The sequence below is a fragment of the Rutidosis leptorrhynchoides genome, chromosome 7, assembly GCF_046630445.1.
Source record: "Rutidosis leptorrhynchoides isolate AG116_Rl617_1_P2 chromosome 7, CSIRO_AGI_Rlap_v1, whole genome shotgun sequence".
NCBI lineage: Eukaryota > Viridiplantae > Streptophyta > Magnoliopsida > Asterales > Asteraceae > Rutidosis > Rutidosis leptorrhynchoides.
Genome location: NC_092339.1, coordinates 309616320 through 309633081, shown reverse-complemented (window position 1 = coordinate 309633081; position 16762 = coordinate 309616320). Strand labels below are relative to the sequence as shown.

The window sequence follows — 16762 nt, the reverse complement described above, 5'->3', positions numbered from 1 at the left end:
CTTTAAGATTGTTGATAGAAAGGTGACAAAGTTGAGAAAGAAGGAGATCCACATGGTGCTTGTTGAGTGGAAGCAGAGTTTAGGATCGAACCTTACGTGGGAGACCGAAGAGCTGATGAAGGCTCGTTATCCATGTCTGTTTGACCAAGACCAGATTCCGAGGACATAATCTCTTTAAGAGGGGTGGATTTGTAACATCCTTAGATCGGGCCTCGACGTAAGATGACTATTTTTCACTTAGGCATAATGGTGTGGTTAATTATACTTTTATTTTAATAATATGTTTGGTGTTATTTTATTATTTGGTTAAGACCAGTTTGTGACAAGGGTCACAGAACAGGTTTGTTTATTTAATTTGTACTCCGTTAGGGAAGTCAAATTAAGTACGAAAGTTATCAGATAAATGGTAAATACCCGTATGTGATGGGGTATGTTATTTAACTCACATATATAAGCTCGTTACAGCTCATTTCTATCTTTTTCTTGAAACTTCTAATTACTCCGTACCTTAACTCTCACTACTTGAAAACCCTAATCTCTAGATCTTGATTTGGAGCTTGAATTGTGTTTAAAATCGATTTCCTTGTGTCATTGTGAGTCTATCAAGGTAAGATCTGTTCGATTTTATGTCCAAACCAGTGTTTTAATTGAGATTAAAGCTAGGTTTTTTTATAAAAGTGATTTTGGTGTCTTAATGCTTAATTTGATGTTATTTTGGCTCAAAACTTGTGGGTTTATACTTCTAAATGTTTTATGTACAAGTTATAAGTGGTTTTCAGGTCAAAAACAGGTTCAAGATTGAAATTTGGGTGATTTTGGTGCGAAACCCGTCAGTTTCTGCTGCTGCTGCATGAAGAACACAATCGTACGGTTGCAGCTTGCAACCGTACGGGTACATGGTGCAACCGTACGGGTGCATGTGCAATCGTACGGATGCAATGGTGTTTGTGAAACCTGACAGAAGTGTACAACTGTACGGATGGATGATGCAACCATACGGATGGACTTGCAACCGTACGGATGCATGTGCAACCGTACGGATGCAGATCAGATCAGTAGTTGTTGTTTAATTTAGCTGTTTCCTAGCCGTTATGATGTCTGCGTGACTTATGATAATCAGGATGTAAATTCTAAAAATGCATAAGTGTTAGGTGGACTTTTAGTGACACTTTTTGTGACTGATTTACTGTACTGTGCTGTTTTGTGTTAATAGACAGAAACTAACTTGATTTTCCTTATGTTCAGGTGATAAGGATAAGGAAGCCGCTCAGTGATAGATTATCTGAGCTAGTTGCAGGTATTCGGTGAGTGGATCTATCTCCAGATAGAGTATTAAGTAGCTGACACGCTACTTGTTCAGACTCTTTATTATTATGTTTATGCCTTGTATGATTACCATGTGTAGTTAGATATTTCCATGCTAGTTAGGACGATTGCATGACTGAATATCTGTGATATTATGTGCGCACTGTTAGTTGGACACCAACCGAGGTGGCAAGGTTGGGAACCCACTGAGGCGGCAAGGTAAGGTTGATGTGATGTCGACCGTGGTAGCCTGGTCGGGTCATGATGTTACTGATTGTTCAGTATAGCATAGAAGGACGCATGCGTTGCGTTCAGACGGTTATGCAGTGGAATCAGTAAAGCGGACTATCGGTAGACTGTAGTTTGATCAGCTAGGTCGTGTGCTTGTACAAGCCGCTGATCCTCATATTGTCAGTTGTTATTGTATGCTAGTTCAGGACGTTAGCATATCTGTGGCCTTTGCATGTTCAGTTTTTTATGCTTGATCTGTTAGATAGTATCCATTCACTTAGTAGTTGTACTGATTCCCCCACATTTCCACCCCTTACAGGTTAAGGTACTGCTGTTTAGGATGGGTGTTGCGGACGGATTTGAAGACATGTTTGACCATGTGATTAACTCTGATGTTTTCTATTTTAATGATGTTTTCACGTAACAACGATGTTTTGGAATATTGTGATAATGTTAACTAAGTTGATTTGTTAACTATGGTTTGTAAGTATTAACCAGGGTTATTTTAGTAACTAGATGTACTTCCGCAGTGATTAAAAAAAATTAGGGTGTTACACGCAGGAAGTGTTGAATGCCTGGACAGCGGGGAAAGATATCTCTGTCGCTTCCAAGCTTTCGCCAGTGCCAGCTTTGCGCTTACTTCCTAGCTGTTGTTGGCAGTTGGCCATTGAATGCACTTATTCTGTCATAACAGGTGTCTGTATAGAAAAAATAAGTGAGTAGTGGACATACAGAGAAAGGATCAAATCAAAACCTTTTAACTTGTGTGTCCCACAGATGGCGCCAAATGATCAAGCATAGAATAATTGGGTCGGGTTCGGTCCATGCTTGACATCAAAGAAGGGGGATTTAAGGGCCAATTGAGTTTAACTCTCCGGTCCGGAGTACCGTGAATAACCCCTTGCAAGATGAGGATCTCAGCAGGGGTGGTTAAACACAGACCCACCATCGACGGGGAGTTCGGTTAACGATGGCTCGCCCGGGGTTATAGAGTTAATGCTCAGAGTACGCTAGCTGTATATCAAGAACATCTAGTGAAATGCTGTAAGTACGGTAGCGCTGGTATAATCGCGCTATATATATAGCGCACCTAGTTCGTACCTTAATACCGAAAATAGTATGTGTGTAAATCCCCAAAAGTGGAATCCCTTTGCATTGTGATTTGAGTTCGTTATTTATAGCCACATTGCCGTTTGTTTATTGGAGCCACGTGTTCCATGTTGCTTTCTTGTCTGTACTGCCTGAACGCTTGGGAGAGGGGACCAGGGAATAGTACTATTACTTTTGTAATGGCTGTCTGTCACTTTGCAGAGGTCGTGGCAAGTGCAGGACACGTCATCCTCTTAGAGCGCGTTAGACATACCTAGCGCACATTTACTTGCGCCTGGAGTGCCAAAGCGCAAGGGCTGTGCATACATGGTGTAAGTTTGATGCGCAACACGAGCTAAACGAGTATGCGTATCATTAAAGACTTTCTCACCAACGCGCGTGCCCGTGATTATTTCAGCCTCGACCGATATACTTGGCAGTTGAGTAATAATCATCCTTGTACCATTACAGAGTCCACAAGAAACATTTATATAACACAGCAGAATGGCTGGTACCCCCACTTTTAAATCTAGGACGTGTGGTAGGAGGCCAGGATAGTTGAGCGTGATTAGGTATTACGTTAGATATAGCAGTTCTGACTCACCACCGTCATTTCCATGCAGTGTTGCAGTGTCATAACCGTTGTATTTGTTACCGGGTCATCAACCATATCGATGATAATCTTGTTTATAGCATCTACGACATCATTTTTTGGACAGACAATTGCTTTCTGTTGGAGTTTAGCGGCAGTTGGATTTTGCAACGATTCATGGGGGTATATAGAAGAAATGAGATTTTGTAGACCATTTTCATTGTCGGGAATGCAATAGCTATCCGAAATACACACCCAACGGCTATTATATGGGTCCTCCAAATCAGGCGTTCCTAGATGACCATTTACCACACTTAATAGCCACCTTAAAAATTCCTCATTTCTTGCCTTTTCAGATGCCGACAGACCTGGCTGGAGCAACCTCATATTTTGTGTTAGAACAAACACTTTGAAGCCTCGCCACAGATACGAAGTTGTGATGCAAGTAGCTAATATGTCAGATTTACTTCCATTTTTCTTTACCGCTAACTTTTGTTTGAAATCGCCCCGAGAATTAAAGACTTGCCCCCAAAAGGTACGTCGTCGTTGTCTAGAATGTCTCTTAGGTTCCTATCCAGAGGGTCGAAGCAGCGTTTTTCGTTCATTGGTGCCTCATCCCAAAGAGTTAGATTTGTACTCTCGATTAGTTTCGCCATCTGAATATTTTTCTTTATATTACACATTGATTCATCGGTCAGGTCCAGAGGAAGTTTGAACCGCGAATGAGCGGTTCTTCCCGATGGCAGTAGCAGAGAAGTGATACCGGATGATGCCACGGCCAATACAATCTTCCCTCTTGCTCTCAATGCTGTGATAATCGATTTCCATAAGAATGTTTTGCCTGTGCCGCCATGTCCATACATAAAAACCAACTCAGGCTGGTTAGAAAATGAAGCATTTGTTACCAGTTCATACACTTGTTTCTGTTCTGATTTTATCTTTCATTCTAGTTCTAATCGTTCGGAGTCAAGAGATTCGCGGTTGTAGTTTTTTTCCTCCATGATTAACCTGTTTTTTAGATCGACAAGCAGGTCACATGGTAACGGGGGCTGCGTAATCAGAAATTGACTTGGAACATTGATTTAAAAGAACCTCGACCTCAAACAGAACATAATTATGCAGGTCTTCATCATTTATGTGTAGCATCGGCATATTTAATTCGGTGGTTACTCGTCGGACATCAATTTCCAATGCTTCTCCCAAAGTTCAACTGGATTACTGACCAGATAGTATACTAAAATATGAGCAAAAAAGGAGCGAAGCTGTTGCATAAGTAGATGCTTCTTCTAGTGCCGTTGTCCATTCTTTATCGTCACCTAGCAAACCAGCAACTTCACAAGCCGGTCGATATGTACTATGAAGAACTTTATTAACAGTTTTGATATCTTCAAAACTCTGGCAACCCTTCTGATTGCACAGTACCATTCTGAGAAAGAAAGCCTCTCCATACGCAGGATGTATGTAGGATATTCTTCCAATAGAAGGTATCTTCATGTTTGCTCTCTGTTTCCAACACTTTTTTGCATGGCACCAAACAAATTCGGATGGGAATTCCAAATAGATGAGTTGATTTACGAGAGAAAAAAACGCGTTATAATGTAGCCACTCAGTCAGAGTAGTTTTTTTTGTCAGATTGTTTTCAACAATTGAAGTGACTCCTTGCTGTTCATGAAACTTAATTAGATGCATGTTTTCTAAATGAACAACGAGCATCTGAACAGCTAGTTTACGGTGATGAATCGGGAAGTTAAAAATGCGCCAGCAAGCTTCGTGCGGGAAAATGAATCGAGCATCTATGAAATTTTGTATCTCATCTACCGTCTGAGAAGCAAAAGCTTTCTTACATGGTGTGCAAGGCTTTTCTGCCCCACATGGCCCGTGCATCATAGTAACTGAGATAACTGCATAACCAGCTGGGTCAGTTCTGGGATCAGGAAGTTCGGCGCTTATGTAATCGTCTAGACGTTCAGTAATTGGAGTTGAAGTTGTAGAATGTAGCCACAACAATGTATGGCCATGCGGCAGACCTCTTTTTTGAAATTCAATCGTATAGAGTACTGAAAAAATAAAAGCAAACGACGGTTATGATTCTGTATAATATAGATGATATAAAGTAACAAAAACAAAAAATAAAATAAAACAATCGAGTAGTAGCTCCTCTAAAATCACCTAGAGGTTTCTGTTCTTTCAAGAAGACGACAAACTCTTTAACTTTCAAATAGAATACACGAGCGACAATGTCAGCTCGATTTGAAGGTGTAAGGTGTGGGAAAGTTCGTAAATACCGAGTTATTTTAGGCCACTTGGAATTACAGGTGAAAGTGATAAAAACTAGGGGTTTCCAAAAACCCAAAAAATGGCCAACGCATCTAGATAATGGCTATACATATAACGGGGCCCACCAGTGAACGAAGCAGGAAGAATAGTTATGCTGCTGACATCTGATCATATAATGGCCAACGCATCTAGATAATGGCTATACATATAATGGCTATACGTATATCTTTCTGCTTCCTTCTAATATAATCCATCCGATCAAGTTCTATACTGCAATAAACTGTCACAACATACTGTTGGAATAGGCGCCCAGCCCGTAGCATGAGGCTGTAAACATTAAGACTATTGTGAATCTAATAGCTATTGTACATGTTCATCGACATTTTTTTCACCCGGCCACCTTGTGAACCAGGGATATCACGTAGCATCAAGTTGGGATGGAAACCTTGCACGCCAAAGAAAAACATTAACGGGTACTGCAAAGACATGTACAATGGGTAAAGTTTGTTAACTCTCCTCGGTCTGTCAGACCTTGGTTCAATTATTACATCATAATCAGAAATAGTTTGTGGACCACAGTCAAAGCCAATAGCCCCAACTGCATCGGAGGTAGGAAGAGCATGCTGCTTTGAACCGGCCAAGCTGAACAACCGTACTTTGAAGGTTGGTACCTCCTCACTAGAAAATTTGTCTCTAGCAGTACGAAACAACTTAACCAGCTCGTTATGCGAATCAAGGAGCTGTATGAGCTGAACGACAACTGCTTGGCAAAGCCGATCAGATGCCTGCCCGCCAAAGTGGGTCATTCTGTTTTCAACTTCGTTATCATTATTGTATATATAAAGCTGTAAAAATCTTGGATGAGTTCCCTCCGGAGGACATAAAGCACCAATCCAATGGTAAATCTGGCCAGACACTTTGAACACGTATGGTGAGCGGCCATCATTTATGTTGTCGTCAACGCGGGCACCAAAGGAAGTCCTGCTAAACATCTGGTTGTAAGCACGTATGTTCTCAATGAAACCAGGGCGCTCTAGTAGTTATTTAAACACCGTAGGAGGATCTTCATAGCTCGGCAAATACACACGGCCATTCTCACAACAACGATGGTAATGCAGTTTTTTATCTTTAAAGTAGCCCTTCAGGCGTTGACCACTCCAAAATAGGGTCCCACACTGTGCACATACGCACGTGGAGTCATCCAAGTCACAATACAAAGGTGAGATAGCTGTGGAAAAAAATATTCATCAGCTTAACAGGTTACTAGCAAGGCAAAGCTAAAAAAATTAATAAACGGATACAACCGTAACTAATCTGCCCCTCTTTAAACAAATGTTGCTTTATATAAAGATCTATGCACCAGAGACAATAATAACAAAGTAAAAAAACTAAAATTAAAACAAATGCAAGCATCAGATTAAACAAAACACGTAGGAATTCCATTTATTTCTTAGGTTTGTTTTTTTTTTCTCAAATATTTTGATAGCGCTAAATCTATTTCCAAACAGAAAACTTAAATAAAATCAGTTACAGGCACACAATATATAATAAATACTAGTCACTAGGTAACCACACACAAGGTAGTAAAAACATAGCTACTAAATACAACAATGTAAAGCAAGATAAACAAAAACACTTAACAATTCTACACATACATAATTTTTGCTAATCTAAACAAAACACCTACATGTTGTATCTGTGCTCATCCAAGTTTTGAAAATACTTCCAAACAATCAAATCCACTTTGAAAAGGAATCATCAGGATTTGTTTACATTTATTAATGTAAAAAAATTAGGTAAAGACACTGAATACAACATTTAAGAAAAGTATTAACACTAACATGTTAAAAAAGTTCCAAACACCTAAATATACTCTGAAAAAGACAATGCATACCTGAAGAATCAAAGACCGCATACAAAGTATAAATCGGTATAATTGGCTGCTTACTGGATTAACCAGATAATTGCACAGGGGGACTATACTTAACAACAGCTGAGGAAATTCAATCATGAAAACAACATTCGGAAACATAGATTTTTTAAAATAAATAACCATTTACATAGGTAACATAGGCATGATCATATCCTGTCACTGCAGACGCATGAACATTAGATTTTCGCAGATAAGCCCTCCTCGCAGCTTGTTTCGGTGAAACATCCCGTGTTTTGGAAACACCAATACCACTCGGCAGAGGATCATTGACTACATGTACAACATCATCATCATCTTTTTTTTTCTTTTTCTCGACCGCTTCATTAGAACAAGTAACAAAACAATGTGTATCGCCCAAAAAAACCAAAAAATGCCAAAAAAAAAAAAAAAGTTGAACACTATAGTGATGAAGCAGCAAATTAACACACCGCACCACATAGCACTGTAAAAAACACCATAGCCAGCACTAACGAACGAATAACATAAATAATTAAAATTTCAAAAAATTTAGAATAATGCACCTTTAACAACGACGAACACTAACGCTACAATAACAGCTAAAAATTTAGGCAAAAAATAGCATTCAATTTGACCAAACGCAACAATAATGAATGAATAACATAAATCGATCTAACATTTTATAAAAACGCACCATGCACACTGATGAACAGTAATTCCATCACACACTTGAAGGCTACAATAACACCAAAACAATTAGGCAAAAAATAGCATTCAATTTCCAATAATAAATAGCCAGATAAAATATCGTTACCTGTGGAGAATAAACCGAACGTGAACAATATCTGGAAAGATGATTTAGGGCAAAAGTGATAGAAAGATGGGGTGAGGTAATGTATAGAAGAGGCAAGACATATCGGACATGCTTTCATGTCACCAGAGGGATGGCCGATCATGACTTTACTGACAAAAGTGATGGTCGGGAGTATGGTGTCGCGCACAGTAGTTCAAAGGATGCTCCAAGATTCGGTGTCTGGGCCAGCTAGGTTTCAACAACAAGTTAAAATAAGCCAAACTAAGCAAAATGATAGCCCAACTAATCTAAAAGAGCCCATTTAAAGAGTATTTTCATAGAAAACAGCCCACACAGGTAAAAATAGTATATATATATATATATATATATATATATATATATATATATATATATATATAATTTAACAATATAATCAAGTATATAATTTCTCGTTCACATGTGCAGATGTGTTTGTAAACACACGAACATCTTCATAGAATTCGCAAGTGAACATGTGATTTGCGGCTGTGAACATTTGTTTTGCAATGATATGAACATTAGATAACAGTTATATTCAATTTGTTGAATATAAATGCATATAAATCATTTATTTAAAAGGTTCTCGCAGTTCTCGTTTTTTTGTGGTTTGTATTTGAACCTGTCATATATATATATATATATATATATATATATATATATATATATATATATATATATATATATATATATATATATATATATATATATATATATATATATATATATATATATATATATAATAAACCTCTAAAATGATAACATCATCATTAAGCTAAATTACCCTTTACTTTTTATGATGATGATGTCATAATTATATATTAATTTAATTAAAAAAATAATACAAAATCTTTTATAAAAGAAAATAGTAATCCCTCCTAAATTGTAATTTTATTTTTCTAAAAAAAATTTAAAAGACATTTATTATTATTAATAATCATTATTATTAATAAAAATATATATATTAATATTCAACTTTGAGCAAAATTTATGTTTTTTAAAATCAACGACAAGTTTCTAAGTCGGAATCCGTGGTTCCACGGGGTAATAAACTAAATGACTTTAATATTTACATTCACTTAATACCTAAAACATATCATTAAAGTATTTCGTTTAATATATATATATATATATATATATATATATATATATATATATATATATATATATATATATATATATATATATATATATGGGCATGATCAATGGGGAAGTAACCAATCGGGGGGAAGCGGAGGGAAGCAAAAATTTATTTTTTTTCATTTTTTGGAATTTTGTTTTCCGGCATTAAGATCACATGAAAATGTGAACATTTAGAAAAGACACTTCGTGATGAATGTTATTATTTAGGCGAAAAAATGATCGACAAAAATAACATTCAAGATAATATTGTTCGTGAAGAATGTGAACGTTTTTTTTCTTCATGTTTTGTGAAGTAAAATTTAGCCCGATTTAGAGTTTAGGGTTTAGGGTTTAGGGTTTGGTGTTTTGGGTTTATTCCATAAACCCAAAACACCAAACCCTAAACCCTAAACCGTTCGTGTTAAAAACTCAATCTAAATCCTAAATCTAAATCCTAAATCTAAACTCTAAACTCTAAATTTCTAAACCCTAATATCTAAACCCTATAAACCCTAATACCAAAACCCTAATAGCCAAAACCTCAACATACGCTCGAAAAAACACGATAATTGTTATATATTACTTCTTCGAGCGTTTTCCCGCCAAAATAAAAACATTTATCACAAAGTGTCTTTATTAAATGTTCATATTTTCATCCCATCTATAATGTTCGTGAACAAAGTTTTTTCAAAAAACAAAAAAAAAAAGTATTTGCTTCCCCCCATTTCCCCCCGATTGGTTACTTCCCTCTTGATCCTACCACTATATATATATATATATATATATATATATATATATATATATATATATATATATATATATATATATATATATATATATATATATATATATATATATATATATATATATATATACCTAACTTAAACTGTAATATACTCCGTATTAAATACTTTGTAAAATAATATTTATAGTGATAATGATTTCCTAAATCTATGTATATTAGTTAACAAATAAATGGAGATTAATTTAATATTGTGACATGTGGTAGTTATTAATAAGAAGATGACACGTCAGTATATAACACACGTTTTATATATATATATATATATATATATATATATATATATATATATATATATATATATATATATATATATTGATCATCTGTAAACTCTTCCTCAAGCAAGGAAGCCGATGGCTTTGTGTGCATAATGTAATATTCATAGTAGTATATCTACTTTAGGTCTAGTGGACACCACTGCAATGCAATGTAGTAGAAAAGTTTTTGGATTTATAACTGGTGACATTACTGTATAGTGTACATTTTTTTGAGTGATATCATTGAAATAAGAAATCTAGTAGAAGTTTTTTTGGAGTTTTAATTGGTGACAATAGTAGCTACCAATCTTAGATCCGTCACTGAATATTCATCTTTACTTCATTTTAAATTTCCTAAAGTGATTTCATATCTTTAAAAAAAATGATGTTGTAATCTATTAACATTATTTGGACCAATTCAAAATAATATTGTTCACATACATAATGAGACGTGAAAGGGATTACACTGATGCATACGTGATTTAGGTCGACGATAATAATAACATGTCACATTTTTCAAATGATAAAGTTTGTAGACAACGACTCATTTCTGGTTGGCTTATCCGTACTCCATTAATTTCCAACTGGACTTTCCTACATGTTTCCTTAATATTGGGTAACTCGTGTGTGCTTTTTCATTATTATATTGGTGATCGGTTGTAACTAGAGTCCTAACGCTTTGCTGCGGAATTGTCAGGATTACAATAGCGAATAATTTTGATACAGCACAACTAATATTGTAGTTTTAACACTTTTTGAAAGAGTTTCTTGCGTCGGAAACTGTGACTATAAGCTACAAACGTGAAAATATATGATGTCAAAAATTATATGATGTCAAAAATTTTGAAGCATGAAAAATACACTATCCAAAATTTTGAGTGTTTATTAATTATTACTACGTAACTTTTTAATAAGTTTAAGTGTCACTGAGTTTTAATTTTTGACGCTTCTAAGTGTCAAAAATATTGTGACACTTATAAGTGTCAAAAACATATCAAATTCAACAAAAATATTGATAGCGTCAAAAATGAAACATTTTTTTAGTAGTGAATTACGTATATCAGATATCTATTGACTTACGCAACACGCACGCATATTATACAATAAATGAATCATAGAGCATTATAGACGTCAGCACATGTAGATACTTCAATATATATATATATATATATATATATATATATATATATATATATATATATATATATATATATATTGAAAAGATCCTGGAAGAACTCTACATAGCAGAGAACCCAGTGAGCCATCACTTGTGAACGATGAACATGAATTCGTAACATCAATCAAAGGCGTTTTAGATATGATTCCAACATGAAAGTTGCTTAAAATGTTGCATCTAATGCTCGTCAATCGTCAATTTAAGCTGAAACATCATATAGATTATGAATTTGAGCTATGAAGAAATTGTTGACTTTTTTCCCCCAAATCTTTGACTTACGAATTCGAGCTCAAATCTAGGAGTTAGAATCTGAAACTTTGCACATAGATTTACGTGATGAAACCTAATAAATCTGCGTTTTTAATTTTTGTTGTAGGTTTGATTTTGAGAGATTCAATTTTCTTACGAAGAACAGAGTGTGTCTGCACCCAAAATAAGCTCAATCTGCATGTAGATTGACTCAATCTGCACGCAGATTGACTCAATCTGCACGTAGATTTACTCAATCTGCACCCAGCTTGATCGAGCTGCACGCAGATTGACTCAATCTGCACGCAGATTGAAGGCCGAGTTGCACATAGATGAAGGTCGAGCTGTTGGTTCTCTCGGTTCTCTACCACCTCTGGTTCTCTCTGGATCCTCACCCTATATATATATATATATATATATATATATATATATATATATATATATATATATATATATATATATATATATATATATATATATATATATTCTTATTACAAAAAATAAATGAAGTTAGATATAATAAAAATAATATGTACTCAAATAATTATTTACATATTATCTAATAGACAAAAACCGTGAATAGTAACTAGGAGCACTTTCGTCTTTTCACTTTTTTTTGTTTTGTTTTTATTCTAATTAAATTTCACTACACCAACAAAGACCCTCACACTTTTTTCAAACATTCAAATCGACCCCCCCAAATGGGTTGGGGGGGGGAGGTGGTAAAGTGTTAAATAACTATTTTCATAAAAAATCTTAAATAAACTCCACCCAAATATTCAACGGGTCATATCTTCTCGCTCGCAACGAGTTAAATTTTTCCGACACCATCGTTAAACTCGAAATAATTTTAGAAACACAATGTCACTAACTATTTCATAACTATATCTCTTTCTTTGAAAAGTAATAATATAAAATAATTTTCTACCACAAATTCAATATTTATTAATATTTATAATTTAATGTAGAGATAAGTTTGTATGTTTATAATTAATAATAATATAATATCATAATAATTTAGATATAATATATCTAGTTTATTTTATATTTGACTAAATTAATTAGAATGAATAAATGTCCACACCTTCGTTTTTATAACCTAATAATCTAAAAGAAACCTTATTTTCTTATTTCCTCTTCATCCGATTAAACCCTAGATCTAAAACACTCTCAAACACCTCCCCCCAGTCATCCCTTTTCAAACTGGTCGATGTCGTAAGCTACCAGCATTTGCCGCCACCATTCACCATCGGCCACCGCCGTTCACCATGATACCGCCTACCATAACCTCCAATTGTTATCCCATTCACAAATCTTAAGTTCAATCACCATGAAACCCAAAACTTAACTCAGCCACCACATTACCACCCAACTCCGGTTGTACTCACTCTTTATTTCTCTTCCTTTCTGCCCCCGTTGAACACCACCAAACAGCCGTAAGTTTATCGAACCACTTCTATGTGTACCACCACCTTTTGTTTTATTTTTTTTCATCCGTTAGGTGGTGGTCAATGTGGTTTTCTGCAAAAATCGGAATGTGTAAGTCGTGGTAACCATCAATAGTTGCTATTGGCCGTCTCTCCAATCAAAATACTTTGTCTAAGCCTTTAAGTGAACAGTAATTATAAAACTGTTGGATACTGTTATGATCTACTATCGCTAAAATATAATCTTGTGGCGAGAAACAGTGGCGATTCTACGATAAAAAATTTATGAGGTTCTATACAAAAGTTATAATTTGTAAAAAAAAAAAAAAAAAAAAAAAAAAACTCTAAAGAATAGGCATTTTCTTTTAAAAACATCGTTAATTTTAAAAAATAAGGTTGTCTTTAATTTTAGTGATGTCATATACATCTAAATGATAGTTTATAAAAGAAATTTCTACGATAGTGGAGTCCAAGGACCCCCCCCCCCCCCCCCCCCCCACCACCATTATCCTTGAACTCGCCACTAACGAGAAACAATTATATGAAGAACAGAATTTAAGATCAACAAGATATAAAAAACTAGTCTAAATTAAATCGAAAAAAATGAAAACTACCAAACTGAATCAAATAAACACAAACCAATAACGAAAACCAATACCATTATGCTTTGGTACCATAAATATAGATGGATAACCAATGTGTATATGAGTGAAATTATGTGTACGTGTAATACTACTTCGATCATCAAAAATAATCATTTTATGTTCACAAACACATTACAATCATACAAATGATAACCAGTATGTATATGAGTGAAACTATTTGTGTGTGTAATAATACTACTTAAATCATCGAAAATAATCATTTTATCTTTAGACACACATCGTACAACCATACAAATTATTTTTTTAAAAATGTTTCTCGACTTAATCTATATAAAACAAAACTACATATAACAATGGAAAATATATGCGGAGTATATATTTCGACTATGGTATCAAAACAAATATGATAAATAATGACATACCTTCTCAGAAGTAAACATTCAAAAAATCAGTTAGACCTTCCACGATAATTTCATATGTGTATGATCACCATTGTTATCATTATTGATGCTTCTAATAACATTTTGGTACACTCGCAACGGAGGTGTAGTTCCGTCAAGTTTGTTAATAAGAAAGACTTGGTCATCCCGACTCCTGAATTTTGCACCCCACTTACAAGGAAACAGTAAAGGTGGGCGACATCCTGAAATTCCACCTATAAATACTTCACTATGGACATCATCATTTTAATCACACATTAATAGCTTTGACCACCATTTTCGAAATCAACTCATATAGAATTATTCACGATTTCCCGACTGAAGTGTTAGAAGTCTTCTCACTCTACATTACACTCAAGTTATTTGACTCGATCAAAAAAGTTGGAAAAACAGTATCTTTGGGCGTGTTTATAAACATAATTTTTAGAAGCTTATGGAGTTTCAATTTTTTTTTCTTCATAAAATTCAGTTTGTAGCGTTATTTTGTACACGATATATTAAACAGATTTTGAAAAAATACATTTGGTGACATCCTATAAAATTGGAACGATATAGAGAAGATTAACATTGAAGGATGACACTCACAAATCGAGAAATGATCTTGAAAAAGTATTTTAGTAAACTAAGCTTCGTAAAATTGAAATTAGTTAAAGAAAATTTTAAAAATAAATTAGGATCTTATGACATAAGAAATTAGGAAGTATACTAATACCTATTATATATAATTATGTATATTTGTTTGTCCTTTTATGTCAAATAATAATAATAATATAATATGAGGTTTATTTTTTTATTTTTAAGTAAATCATATGAAAGTCTAATCATTGATACTTACCTAATGATAACTAATATATGCAAGATTGACAATTGGCACATACGTGTGCCGTTAATCTTCTACGATCATAATACAACGTAACGAAATCTAAGTAAATATCCAGTGCGTAAGAATCATCATTCACGGGGTCTTCCATATCCTCAGGTAAGTGCCAATGATCACGCATCCATATAATTTACTTATAAAAGTGGGGTATCGTCAATTTTATTAACCGAGTTCTAACTTAAAAGTAACGATACTCCTCATTTTTATTAACATTTGATAAAACAACCCTTTAAACGTCAAAATAAACATAGATTACCTAAAATAAAAAAAAAATTGAGGTAGAAATGTTACCTAAAATATAACCGTGAGGTCGCCGCGCAATGATTGTGGGATGAGTATATTTGTGAGATGCCAAAGTATCCTTCAAATGGCGTTTTAATATGCGAATACAATTATTCCTCCGAATAGCGCAATGTATAACTATTCTCTCTAGTAAATATATTCTTAAATATATTAGTTATTTTACGGAACGTTATGATACTATTGGTAGGTAAACTTTTACTACTTTACAAAAATGTACCTTAGCTATACGCCAATTGGCATATGGAATCACTCCCTATATGTGAGGACGGATATTTACAAATGAGCGAGTCATCATCAATACTATGTTTAGATTACTTATGTATGTGTGTCATCACTTTATACAAACTTGAATACATGAGATCTCCCAATGCACATGATGTTTCACAATTATATAATGCACACGAGGAGGGACATTGTTTTAGGGGTATGCTCGGAAATATCAATTGTAAGCACATGTAAACTAAATTTATTTTTTTATATTTAATATGTATTTTATTTTATTTAATGTATTTATTTACTAAATTAATTCAAAAGAAAATAAGAAAATGAAAATTCTGGTGGACCCTATAATAATCTGACTCAAAAATCTGACACTTTGGGTTAATGGAGATCAGAAACCGACATTGACAAGTCATAAACATATTTCACTTTTTGGCAAAAAAGTACACAATCTGTCTGTGACATCACATGCAAGGTTAATCGCCGTTCAAAAAAAAAGAATAGTCTAATATGATACTCATACGGTCTCTAATTTATCATCTAGTATTCCATTTAGAATGTCTCAAATTAATTGTCCACTTTCATAAATAAAAAAGTATAAGAAAATTAAGTTCTATTATGCATTTAATATATCGATATGATTAAAGGTGAAATAAAAGGTAAGGGTAAAATTGAAAAGACATAAAGTACGGTACTTTTATGATATTTTCTTAAACTGTATATTTTTTTATGGAGATAATTAAATAGGGACGGAGGGAGTACAAATATGCGTTTGGCTTTGCATTTTGAAAACTGGTTATGCGTTTTAGATAATCGTAAATAAATAATCAGTTGTAGCAAAACTTGTTATACATTAACAGTGTTTGGATTTTATTATGATGTTTGATAACACGATAATCTAATCAACAGTTTTGTGAGTGTTTGGTACATCTTTATTTGAAAAATTAACAAACAATTAGGAAGAAAAATAAGCGGAAAAGGAAAGAATCATATAATCTAATAATCACGTTTTGCTGCAGTAAGGGGTGACTTGCTTTTTCATTTTCACATCTTAGTCTCTCAAATTG

The 16762-nt window shown here is 34.1% G+C and overlaps 1 protein-coding gene and 1 non-coding gene across 2 annotated transcripts; one reads left to right on the top strand and one right to left on the bottom strand.

The window, feature by feature from the left end:
• Positions 1–4432: 4432 nt before the first annotated feature.
• On the bottom strand, positions 4433–8341 carry LOC139860146 (uncharacterized). Its single transcript, XM_071848919.1, has 7 exons — positions 8200–8341; positions 8080–8121; positions 7548–7745; positions 6547–6722; positions 5864–6486; positions 5700–5821; positions 4433–5274 (listed from the first exon to the last, which is right to left on the bottom strand). Exons 1-7 carry the CDS (start codon positions 8339–8341, stop codon positions 4433–4435), a joined length of 2145 nt encoding a protein of 714 aa, XP_071705020.1.
• A 6467-nt stretch (positions 8342–14808) lies between these two features.
• LOC139860805 (U6 spliceosomal RNA) lies at positions 14809–14908 on the top strand. The gene has a single exon (XR_011763420.1). It is a non-coding gene; the product is annotated as a U6 spliceosomal RNA (small nuclear RNA).
• Positions 14909–16762: the final 1854 nt, after the last annotated feature.